This window comes from Castor canadensis, chromosome 6 (assembly GCF_047511655.1).
Source record: "Castor canadensis chromosome 6, mCasCan1.hap1v2, whole genome shotgun sequence".
Lineage (NCBI taxonomy): Eukaryota > Metazoa > Chordata > Mammalia > Rodentia > Castoridae > Castor > Castor canadensis.
The window spans coordinates 112,011,188-112,023,453 of NC_133391.1; the positions used below are offsets into that span (position 1 = coordinate 112,011,188).

At 38.9% G+C, this 12,266-nt stretch overlaps 1 protein-coding gene across 1 annotated transcript in view; it reads right to left on the bottom strand.

Moving 5' to 3' along the window:
* Positions 1-12,266, bottom strand: part of Msh3 (mutS homolog 3) — a 186,965-nt gene that overhangs the window by 100,579 nt on the left and 74,120 nt on the right. The window contains exons 11-12 of the mRNA XM_074077200.1: positions 7,165-7,249; positions 5,606-5,715 (exon numbers count right to left, since the gene is read on the bottom strand). Of these exons, the coding sequence (XP_073933301.1) occupies positions 5,606-5,715; positions 7,165-7,249 (195 nt within the window). The remainder of the gene's footprint in view (positions 1-5,605; positions 5,716-7,164; positions 7,250-12,266) is intronic.

Consider the following 12,266-nt stretch of genomic DNA (forward strand, 5'->3'; position numbering starts at 1 on the left):
TTCAAGTGATACTGTGCCTGCCTAGCAAGCATGAGGTCCTGAGTTCAAACACCAGTATTGCCAAAAAAAAAAAAAAGCAGCACAGTGAGAGATCAGATTCTTACTCTGACATTTTCTTTCTAATAGCTGGATTCTTCTTAGCTTCTCCAAATAGAGATGTGCACAGAGCAGCATATTTACCTCTTAAACCTCAGCTCTTCCTTATTCCACCTCGGCTATCTTTCAGCCTTCAAATCTTAGATGTGGACTTCTGCTCCTTATTCTCCAAACATTTTCCTTAATCTTTTTAAAAACATAAAATTTTTTCATCCCTAAAATCAATCTAACACTTTGTGTAAATATCTTCACCTAGACAGTTACATTACAGGCTGATTTTCCAAAGACAGGATGAAATGAATGACTTTTCGAAGAATAAAACTGCAGAATGTTTACAATTTACAAAATCAAATAGTTCTCTCCAACCTCACTGCAGACATTGAAAAATATGCAAACTTTTAAATGATAATCAAAACATTTGTCTCTATTCAAGAAAAGGATACATTGGAGTTCTACTTCAGCCAAAAGGAGGAAAAATTTGAAATTTTGAGCCTATTTGTTATGGGTTGAATTGTGTCATCCCCCCAACAAGATACTTTAATTGTATTTATTTATTTATTTATTTGGTGTTTTGAGACAGAGTCTTGCTAGGTAGCCCAGGTTGGCCTGGAACTCTCTATTTAGCTCAAGCTGGACTGGAACTCACAATCCTCCTGCCTCCAAGGAGCTGAGATTAAGGTGTGCACCATTGCATTTGGCTGATATTTTCAAATTCTGGCCCCCAGAGCCTTACTTGGAAATGGATTATTATAAATATAAATACTTAAGATGATGTCACATTGGAATAGGGATAGCCCCTAATCCAAATATGACCAAGTCCTTATTAAAAGAGTGCATGTGACCATGAATGCAGAGATCAAGAAGATGCATCTAAAAACTAAGGAAAATAAAGACTGACTACCATCCACCAGAAGCTAGGAAAGAGGCATGGAGCGAATTCTCTCTTATGGGCTTAGAAAGAACCAATCCTACTGACATCTTGATCTTGAACTTCCATCCTCTAGAACTATGAGACAATACATTACTGCTACTTAAGACATCAAGTTTGTAGTACTAGCAAACTAATGCACAATCTAGATCACCAATTACAGAATTCTAGTACAATGAGAGAAATAGTTTCTCTCAACTAATTCTGTAGCACTAAAATGAAGAAACTGTCTCTCCTACGATCCCTTTAAAAATCAATTTTCTTGAGCCAGACATGGTGGTGTACACCTGAAATGACAGCTACTTGAGAGACAGAGATTGGGAGGATTAAGGTTCAGGGCTAGCCCAGGCAAAAAGTTAGCAAGACCTCATCTCAACCAATAGGCCAGGCATGGTGTCACACCTGCAATACCATGTGGGAGGCATAGGTAGGAGAATTGTGGTCCAAAGAGAGACCCAGGCAAAAACACAAGACCCTATCTGAAAAAAATTTTTCAAAAGCAAAAAAGGACTAGGACATGGCTCAAGTGGCAGAGCACCTGCTTAGCAAGCATGAAGTCCCAAGTTTGAACCCCAGTACCACCAAAAATGGAAAATCAATTTTCTTAGAAAAATGTTTCTTTTACAGAGGCATGCCTTTATTTTCAGATCTTATTTAGAATTCTAGGACTTTCAAGTGGAATCATTTGTTTATAAACTATTGATCACCTACTATATGCAAAGCATGCAATCTGTAGGTGTGCTGGGTTGTCAGTGGGGTAAAAAAGTAGAGTGAAAATTGAGAGAAGCAGAGCACAAGTGGCTCAAGCCTGTAATGCTAGCTACTTGGGAGGCAGAGATTGGAAAGACTGCAGTTCAAAGCCAGCCTGGACAAAAAGTTCATGTGACCCCCATGGTGCCACACACCTACCACCCCAGCTACTGCAGAAAGCATAAATAGGAGGATTGCAGTCACAGCCAACCCAGGCAAAAAGGGAAGCCCTGTCTAAAAAATAACCATAGCAAATAGGGCTGAAGGTATGGCTCAAGTGGTAAAGCACCTGCCTAGCAAGCGCAAAACCCTGAGTAGTTCAAACTCCAGTACTACTTAAAAAAAAAAAAAAAAAAGTCAAGAGGAATAACTTCCCACAGAAAAAGGAGGAAAACAAATAATTTTTAAAAGGACATATCTGTGTTGGGTCTTGACAGAGTCACTCTTTTAATTATTCATTCAATTAAACCTAACCAAATGTGTGCTATAAAGGAAGCATACAGTTTAACCAGATGAGAGTTACTAAATAAACACACAGATAAACAAATATCCTATATGGTATCAAAGACTGATAGAAGGCACATACTTTAGATTAAGCTGTCTGAGAACACCTCTCAGAAGCTTTGACATTTAAGGCTAAGACCTAAAGTGTAAGCAGCTAACCATGAAAAATTGAAAACAAAAAACATTCTAGGTAAAGATACCACAAATGCAAATGCAACAAGATGAGAAAAAGCGTAGGGATGCTTGGGAATCAGAGCAAACCAGGGTGACAACAGGGCAAGGGACAGGTTGGAAGATCCATGCTGAAAAATTTTAACTGTATTTGAAGCATGACTAAAATACAACGATGAACTTATAGCAGGAGTCACATGATTCATTTTTGTTGTGAAAAAAGAGATCAGTTAAGAAGCTACTGCAGCCATCAAAGTGAGCAATGATGATAGCATGGAACAGCCTGATGGCTGGTGAAATGGCAAGACATGGGCAGACTTCAAACTGGTTTAGAGGTGCAAGCAACAGTTATTGGCTTGGATGTGCTTCCTGAAAGGGAAGTGTCCATATAAGTCTCAGGTTTCTGGCTCAAGTCACTCATTAGATAGAGGTGCCGAATATATTGAGGTGTCTGTGGTATTTCTACGTGAATCTCATCCTAAGTTGAACATGTAAGTCTCTGGAAAATAGGAGAAAGTAAAGACAAGAAAAACGTCTGGGAATCATCGACATTTTGATATTCATAGTCATGAGAACAGATAAGGTCATAGAGGTAGGGCTAGGAGAGAGAGAAATGAGATGAGGAAGTGCCAGGCTGGTAAGAAGAGAAAACAGAGCTCTTAAGGGCCAGGTCTCAGGACCTCCACCACTCACAGAACACACAGAGGATCAACAGACAGAAGATGAGGAGACTCAAGATATAGCTAGCAAATGAGGAGAGACATAAAAATGGGCAGAAGTTTCTACTTGAGAAAAAGAGAACAAAATGTGCAAAAGTCCACAAATAAATTATACCTCAGCATGCTACAGAGTGGGAAGTAGCAAGAAGCAACATAATCAGATACACACTTCTTAAAAAAGTAGTCAGTGAGGAGTATAGAGCTGAAATGGACTGGGGCAAGACAAGAGGCCTGGGAATGCACACTGTCCTCAATAAGCTGCAAGCCTTTCATAAGAAGTAATTTTACAAAAAGGCAAAGCGGTATGTGTGTACACACACACATAGACACTCATGCAGCTGCATGTCCACAAAATCATTATCTCAGGGCTGGGGGGTGTGGCTCAGTGGTAACACTTTTACCTAGCACACACAAAGCACTGGATTCAATCCCCAGCACTGAAAAACAAAAAGAAAGAAATCACTATCTCATTAAAGGAAATTCTTTTTTTCCAATCTGTTTTTGCACACTCAACTTGAACATTTCCTGAGGCACAGATGTCCCAGCAGACGTATGGGTCTGGAGTGCTGGAGATAAAGAAGATCAGCATGAGTTGTTAAGAGTAGTCACAGCTGCGAGTGGTGCTAAAAGTAAGATGAGGCCCTAGGAAGGAATCCTGGAAAAATGTTAACATGCAGGTAGAAAAGGAGGTATCCACAAAGGAAACTCATAATTTCTTTTTGCTTATTATTTTTCAACATTGAATATGGTACCAAATTGTGAACACTTTTTTTCTTTTCAGTGCTGGGGATGGAACCCAGAGTCTGTACATGCTTGGATATATCACCAGCTCCTGAATACTTACTTCTAAGATAACCAAATCTGCCTTAGAAATTATTTTGCCTAAAGCATCACTTAAGAGACTCATCCCTATAATTGTCCACAGAGCGACTACAGAAAACTGTCATGTCTGCCTTTGCTCTACAAGGTGTCCTAATTTCATTTGAATACTAAACCAAAGGAGGAACTTCTATTTTCAGGATTCTTCTCTACCTCATAAATTTCCCATGTCTTAAGGGCATTATGGTTAAGAAAGGAAATCAGAGTGACCCACTGAACTGAAGTGGCTTGGTAATCACTATCATCAACAGTGTTTTAGAGCTTATAACTGATATTCACAACATGCTCTCTCCCTTACTGAAGGCAGTGACTGTTTACTAATCCCCCAGTAAATGGAGCTAATTATAGCATCTACTTAGTGAGGCTGTTGTGAGGTTTGAAAGAGAGAACGTGGAGAAAGCCCCTAGTAGAGCCCCTGTTATGAGATAAAGAACTCAAAGTCAGAGTTGTTGTCTCCTTTTATTCCCTATATAACCCTATAAGGAGAAATTTTCCTATGTCAAGGGTGAGAATCCCAAGGCTAAGTGGGACTGACTTGCTCAGCTGATAGAACTGGTAATCAGCATGATATCATCACCATACTCTCTGGTTGAGCCACATGGAGTGCCCACTCAGGAGAATGGTGAGTGCCTGCTCGGGCTCTGGAGTCAATGATGGTTTTACAGCTGGGTTTTACCTCTATTGGCTAAACACAGGACCTGTTTTCTCATTTCTAGGGAGAGATTTTGAGTATTAAATACCGGTATAAAGTAAAAACTAAATAAATAATAGCATCCACTCAATAAACATTAACCGGACTCCAGCCCAATGCTGGCACTGTACTAGGTCAGAGTTCCCACATTTATCTGCGGATCAGTAACCTGGAGAGCCTATTAAAATCCCAGTTCCACAGCCACAGCAAACACCAATTAAATCACCATCTTTGGGATTGGGCACAGGCATCCATGTGAAGCTCACCAGATGACTCAATATGCAGACACATTTGGACACCACGGTTGCAGGCACAAGACTCAATCACCTTTCAGGAAAGAGCACCAGGTCTATTAACTGTACTTTCCAAACTGTCTTGCTTCTTTGGGATTCCAGCAGGAAAGCCGTGTTGCTTTAGCACAGGTCCCCAGCACCAATCCATGAACTTGCTAGCTTTACCACCATCACTGCCTCTTACTTCTCCCCTACAAGGCCAGCTCTGATCCTATCATGTGCACACTGAGTTACTCCCTCCTCCTACCAACTTCTGAGCCTCAGCTTCAAGTTCCCCACAAAAGGCACTGATAGTCACTTTAGTCCCTTCTCTACTCCCTTACACTGTTGATGACCCAAATGAGCTGGAAAACAATCCCTGGACAATGTCCCCATGTCCTCCAATCTGTAAGTGGGTTCACTCTTGGGAATGAGATTATTAGACAGTCTATCACCAGCTACAAAATAAAAAAAAAAATTTTCCCCAATGTAAAATTGTGTTCTTACAAGTCATGGAAACCTTAGTTTTAAAGAAACTAAGGTTTCACAATTTTATAATTTCAGATAAAACACAACAAAAAAGAATATATTTTACCTTAATTTAAGGAGTGGCTGCGTCACCCACTTCTTTAACTTCCGTCTTCCAAAAGAAGTTTTAGTGTGGTCTAAAACCCAAAGTAAACTTCCTTTGGTCTTCATATCAGTCTAAGAAAGACCAGAAAACAAGTTTTATTAACTACACAATAATATTTGTGTTAAACCATTAGTGGTTCATGTCCCCTAATTATTCCACTTATCCTAGTTTTAAATGTTACATATGCCTAGCATAAAGTGTGGCTCATAAGAAGTGTTCATTTAATGTTTGATGAAGGAAAACACACACATTCACAAAAGATAAATGCTGATAATTTTATATAAAAAAAGAATAGCCTATGTAGTTTTAGGTTAACTATGAAGCCTCCATGGAAAGGCAACCCAACCATAAAGAGAGGTAGAAGATGTTAAATCTCAGCTTCTGTCTCCACAAGGACCCACAATCAGATAACAGAAGAGACTGAAAAGCATATTTTGCTCATAAGTAGCTTCTGCCTTAGAAACTGGATTTCAGCACAGACTATAGTAGGATTTAAATAGGGAGGATATGGCAGGAGCAAGGAAAGTCTGGAATGCCAGGGCTGTGTCTGCAGGCTCTGCTGGGGAGCTATTCCTCAGCCATGGAATGTCCTTATATTCCTGCTCCCTGTTTCTTATCATGGGCAAATGTGCAGGTGATGAGAGAGACCTGTGTAACACACTTGCAGCCATGTAAAATGGACTGAAAAGATAAAAATGTTACTGAACAAAAGCAAGTCTGGCTTGGAATGTACCAGGACAGATTTGAAGAAAAGAAACAAGTTAATATACTCAGCTCCAAGAATCAGGAAAATAAATTCAGTGTTTACTTTGCAATGGTAATAAATATTTCTGAAGAACTTTAAATCATTTAAAACTCAAATAGTTCAGATTCTCTACTACTTAATTAAATGGTTTGGAATTGGCATTGCATTCTATCTGGAATTAAGTTTTATTTCTTTATGACTTTGTCATACCATTAGTTTTACAATATAATATCTCACTTTTTCAAATAACTTAATAAACAAAACCAAAGCATTTAATGTCTCTATTATTCCCCCACTTTAGTGATAGAGTGCAAATAAACAATGATGAAAGTCTGTGACCTGAGATACCATGTACCTTTACAGCCAAATTGACTATCAGAGTATTTTGTTTTATATGCTGAATAAAAAGACTGCAAACACTTCAACAAGAAATTAAAGGTATATAGCAAAAAACCTGATCAATCTGACAAAATCTACTTCATATTAATTTTCAAAGATGTTGCCTTTCCAAAGACACATTTGATACAGACATGATGATACATACAGACATTATCAGGATGATATGTACTTTGATTGTTAAAAAAAAAAGACAGCCCTACAGCTGCCTCCAAAAATCTCAAGTAAGTATTTCATATATTTGATTCTCAAAAAAAAAAGTGACACTGTTATCAAACAATACGTAGATGGCAGGGAGAGCAGTCAGTTGAAGATACTCCTACCTTAATACAAAATTTTCAAAACCATTTGAATCAACTAGCCTTTGTGGCTGCCTCACCTGATTCTGTAGGATTTCTAGATTTCTTAATGTTGTTCCATTAATTGTCATAAATTCCATTTCACTTGACAGCTGTTTAAAATTCCTGTAAAAGATTGAAATATACTGAGCCAACATCTAAGTGCATAAAAAATAACAAAAATAATTTAAGGACTAAAAACTAATTTAAGTAACACTATTGGAAAAATTAGCACTTTGATAGGAAATCAATCCAAAAGGAGTAAGGTGAGAATTCGCTAAGTTATTGTCTTCTGTTAGGGTTGGTGCTTAACAGACTGATAGCAAGGGACACCAAAGACAAGAAGGAAAGTAATGGTCACAATGTTTTGGTTTTGTTTTACATCCCCAGGAACAGAACCAGAAGTTGTCTTTTATCACTTGCAGAGCATGGTAGTATCTTCAGAGAAAACTATGCAATTAGCTAGAAATGCATGTCAAGATACTTAAACTGTCCTGCTTGTTCTCTAGCATGAGATCACCTTGTTAAACACTCTAAAATCTTTACTCAACATTCTGATAGTGCAACAAATGTTATTTACTCTATAATTAACAACACATATTACAGTGGCCAATGTTTAGTGAATACAAAACAGACAGCGTAGCAAGTTATTCCCTTAAATTCAGTTAAAGAATTTGCACTCTCCTTATGTTCTCATAATTATCTAAAGCTAGATTAAAATTCCATACATTTCAAATAAACCTGAGAATTGAGATGCTATATGACTAATGAATAATTAATGTACAATTCCAATTCACATTAAGAAGTATTAATCAACATGTTACTAATGTAGTAATTCAATTTCCTTCATCAGCCAATCCAAGTGCTACTTCTGCCAATAGCATTTAACAGAATTGATGCCCTATTTTTATTCATTTATTTTGAGATAGCATCTCACTATGTAGCTGAGGCTGGTTGAAACTTGTGGATCCTCCTGCATCTGCCTCCCAAATGCTGGGATTATAGATGTGAGACACTATGCTTGGCTCTTGATAGCTTATTTTTAAAGGGAAGAAAAATAATGGCAGGTCATGAAACAATGTGGAAGGAAAGCAATAATGTTTATGCTATAAGCCTAACAGCACTTCTTGTGACTGAAATGAAATTTAGTGAAAATCTAGTTTCCCAAGCCAGTTACAGAAACAAGCCTTCACTCAGTAATCTAGACAAACTAAAATCAGAGCCCAAAGAAGGAGCCAGCACAAACAGGGAGATCCCTTGCCTTCTACATGACTCGCCTAACCAAGGCCCTGAGCCCTGGAAAAGGGGAATGTTACCTAGTCCATGGGCAGTGTAACTTATCTGCAACAGGTTTCACCCACCTTCCAGTGGTTTTCAGAAGGCAACAACTCCAAAACTAACAGTAGATATGTGTGGCCTCTTCCCTTGTACATAAGTTAACTTGTGTTCCTGAATTATCACAATTTACGCTGTGATTCTACCCCCTTAATAGATCTAAGCTCCCTGAAGGCAAGGGCTGGTCATTTATGTCTTATTCATCTTGCAGCACCTGTGGGGCCTAGCAGAACATAGATGCTTAGCAAATGTCTATTGCTTTCCAATGGGAAACCAGTTTGGATTTGTTTATTTCCCTTTGAATCATAAAGCTCCAGGAATATCTGAAACAATACACAGGTATTGTAAAACCTCATTTACAGGAAGAAACAAATCGGCAGTGATTGACTCTGAAGCTGATAGGTGATGACACAAATTCACAGTCAAAGATTCAAGCTGGAAGGGCTGACAGCCTGGACTCTGAATTGGTAACCAGTTACTCATGTGTTTAGATATAAGTCGCTCCCCCCACCTTCTGCCTTTTTTTTTTTTTTTTGGCAGTACTGGGGACTGAAGTCAGGGTCTTAGATTCTACCACTTGAGCCACATCCCCATCCCCAATGTTCTGCTTTCAGTTTGTTTTTCAGATAGGGTCTGACACTATGCCCAGACTGGCCTGAGAACACAATCCTTCCACTCTGCCTCATGAGTACCTGGGATTAGAGGCATGTACCATACCTGGCTTTTGAGATAAGAGTACCCCTAACTTTGCCTGGGCTGCTCTCAGACTGCGATCTTCCTATCTCGACCTTCTGAATAGCTGGGATTACAGGCGTGCTTCAACATGCCCAGTTAGATATGAGTCTTTAGTTAACACGTAAGTGTCCTAATCAGAAACAGATCCTAAACGGGTACTTAATTATTTTAGTCATTTCAGGGTGCTATTAACAAAATACCTTAGACTGGCAATTGATAATTAACAAATATACTGCTCACACTTCTGGAGGTCAGAAGTCCAAGATCAAGGAGCTGGTAGATCTGGAGTCTGGTGAGGACTGCTCCTCATGGATGGCACCTTTGATGCAGTCATCAGTTTCTTTTGTAGGAGTTCTAAATGACCCTATCACCTCTAAAGGGTCCCACCTTTCTGTACCCCATTGGTGACTTGGTTTCCATCTATGAGTTTGGGGGGACACTCACATTCAGACCACAGCAGTTTGCCTGAAAAAAAGACTAGTCAAGAGGCCCCAGTTTGGCATGGCAGCTACTGCCTTTATCCCTCAATACCAGAGGTATACGAAATAATCGTTCACTGGTGGAAAAAGTGCATTGTGGCATATACCTGTGATCCCAGCTACATGGGAGGCAGAAATGGGAGGACAGCAGTTTGAGGCCAGCTCAAACAAAAAGTTACAGAAACCCTATCTCAAAAACAAGCAGGAATAGTGGTACACACCTGTGATCCCAGCTAAGTGGGAGATGTAAGTAGAAGGATAAAGGTCCAAGGCCAGTGCTGGGCAAAAAGCACAAGACCCCATCTGAAAATGAAAATAAACTAAATCAAAAAGGGCTGGAAGAGTGGCTCAAGTGGTAGAGTGCCTGCCTTGTAAGCATGAGACCCAGAGTTCAAATCCCAGTACTAAAAAAAAAAAAAGTTACATTAAGTATGAGATGACCCAGAAACACTGCTCAGTTGCCCACACCCTTACATGAGCAGAGCACAATAATCCTGTGAACCCAACAGTGCATCTCCTGAAGGATGAGGTTTTAGGTTAGGATTCTAACAGCATCCTCTGTTTCACCAGGATTCTGAGGTTTTGTTGACCCTAACTAAAGTCCTGTTCCTGCTATCCTATCAGGCGTACCTCAAAGGAACTGCTGAAGCACACTGCAGGAAAATCAAATGACAGAGAACTGCAATTCAAGAAGCCAGAAAAGGGCTGACATGCCTTGTTGCCAATAAGTATCCATACACGTGGCAGAATTTGAATTGAACCAATGTACTACTTGGTTTGGAGGGGATGGGGAAGGAGACTGGAGCTTACCTACATGTAATTACTGCAGGTTCCAGTAATTATCTGCAGTACCAAAAGAGGAACCAGTAACTGTGAGGAACCAAATTAGCTTAGGTTAGCTCACAGACCCAGACCCTTACAGAGAAAAGACACAGGTCCTTTTCATTAACAGTATTAATGGGCTGCATACAGTTTTTTGCTTGGTTACTGAGTAATGGGTTGTTTTGGTGGTATCATTTTTCTTTTTGCCTTAACTTGAACAAGTAATTTAAAAATTAGAAGCAACAAGAAGGAGTTTCTTTAAACTAACATCTGACTGATTTTTAATAAGAAATTCAACCACTGGGCATTCTCAAATTAGACTAATTCCTACTGAACAGTAATTATCAAGTTGCCATAGGACTGGCAAGCTTCTGGAATTTCCTGTGTACTTAGGTTGTAAGTATTTTGGAGTTGGCCTCTTCTTTCCAAACTGAAAAGAAATTTCTTTCCAGCAGAGTCTAATCCTATGAAGAATTCTATACATTTTTGAACTAAGGATGTATCTTCCATCACCCTTTAGTATTCAACAGTATTTGACTGCTGACCTGAAATATTCAAGCAATTCTAAATTATTTTCCCTGAGGAAGAAACCAAGTTTTATGTGCTTTGAAATGAACCTGAGAAACAATGTCTGCTAGAATTCATATTATGTGGATCTAGATAGAAATCTTATAAGTAACATGGGAAAATACTTCATTAATATTTCAGACACCAAAAATACAAAGGATTCTTTTCTTCCTCTCAATTTAAAATGGAAGGAAAACATCCTTGCAAAGCGTTTGCCAAGTTCTCTATCATTTCTTTCTGAAGAAAATGAAAGCCAGTCTTTCCAATATTGAAAAGGTAGTAAAAGATCAGCTCATTACAAACAGCCTATTTGAATATTACTTAAATATAGAAATGAAGACCAAAAAGGGCTACCATGTCACACCTGGAATTTGTAACAGAAGATAGATCTCTATGTGGTTCTCAGAGTTCGTAAGTTCATCATTAGTCTATCTCTTTGGCAGTTAACTTTATCTATGAATTATAAATTGAATTATAACACAAAACTTCAGTGTTACTGTATGTTCATTTCTAAATGATTTGTAATTAAGGGCAAAATAGTTTCTGCTGGGTATTGGGGGGAGGGGGAGGGGGCGGAGTGGGTGGTAAGGGATGGGGTGGGGGCAGGGGGGAGAAATGAACCAAGCCTTGTATGCACATATGAATAATAAAAGAAAAAATTTTAAATAAATAAATAAATAAATGATTTGTAATTAAGCAAATGACTAACTTTGCTTTCCTAAATGCTGTCAAAACACCTATTAGGGAAATAAAGGTGTAGATACAGTATCAGAGATCACTGTTAGGTTTAATGATTTCCTAGGAAGACACAATAGGACTAAACAGATAGTTGTACGAATAGCTAAGCTTTCCTTTTTTTTTTTTATTCATATGTGCTACAATGTTTGGGTCATTTCTTCCCCTTTCCCCCTACCTCCTCCCTTATCTCTTCACCCCCAACCCCCAATCCCTCCCTTACCCACCCTAACCCCTCGCTACCAGGCAGAAACTATTTTGCCCTTATCTCTAATTTTGTTAAAGAGAGAGTATAAGCAATAATAGGAAGAACAAGGGTTTTTGATAGTTGAGATAAGGATAGCTATACAGGGAGTTGACTCGCATTGATTTCCTCTGCATGTATGTTACCTTCTAGGTTAATTCTTCTTGATCTAACCTTTTGTCTAGTTCCTGGTCCCCTTCTCCTATTGGCCTCAGTTGCTTTCAAG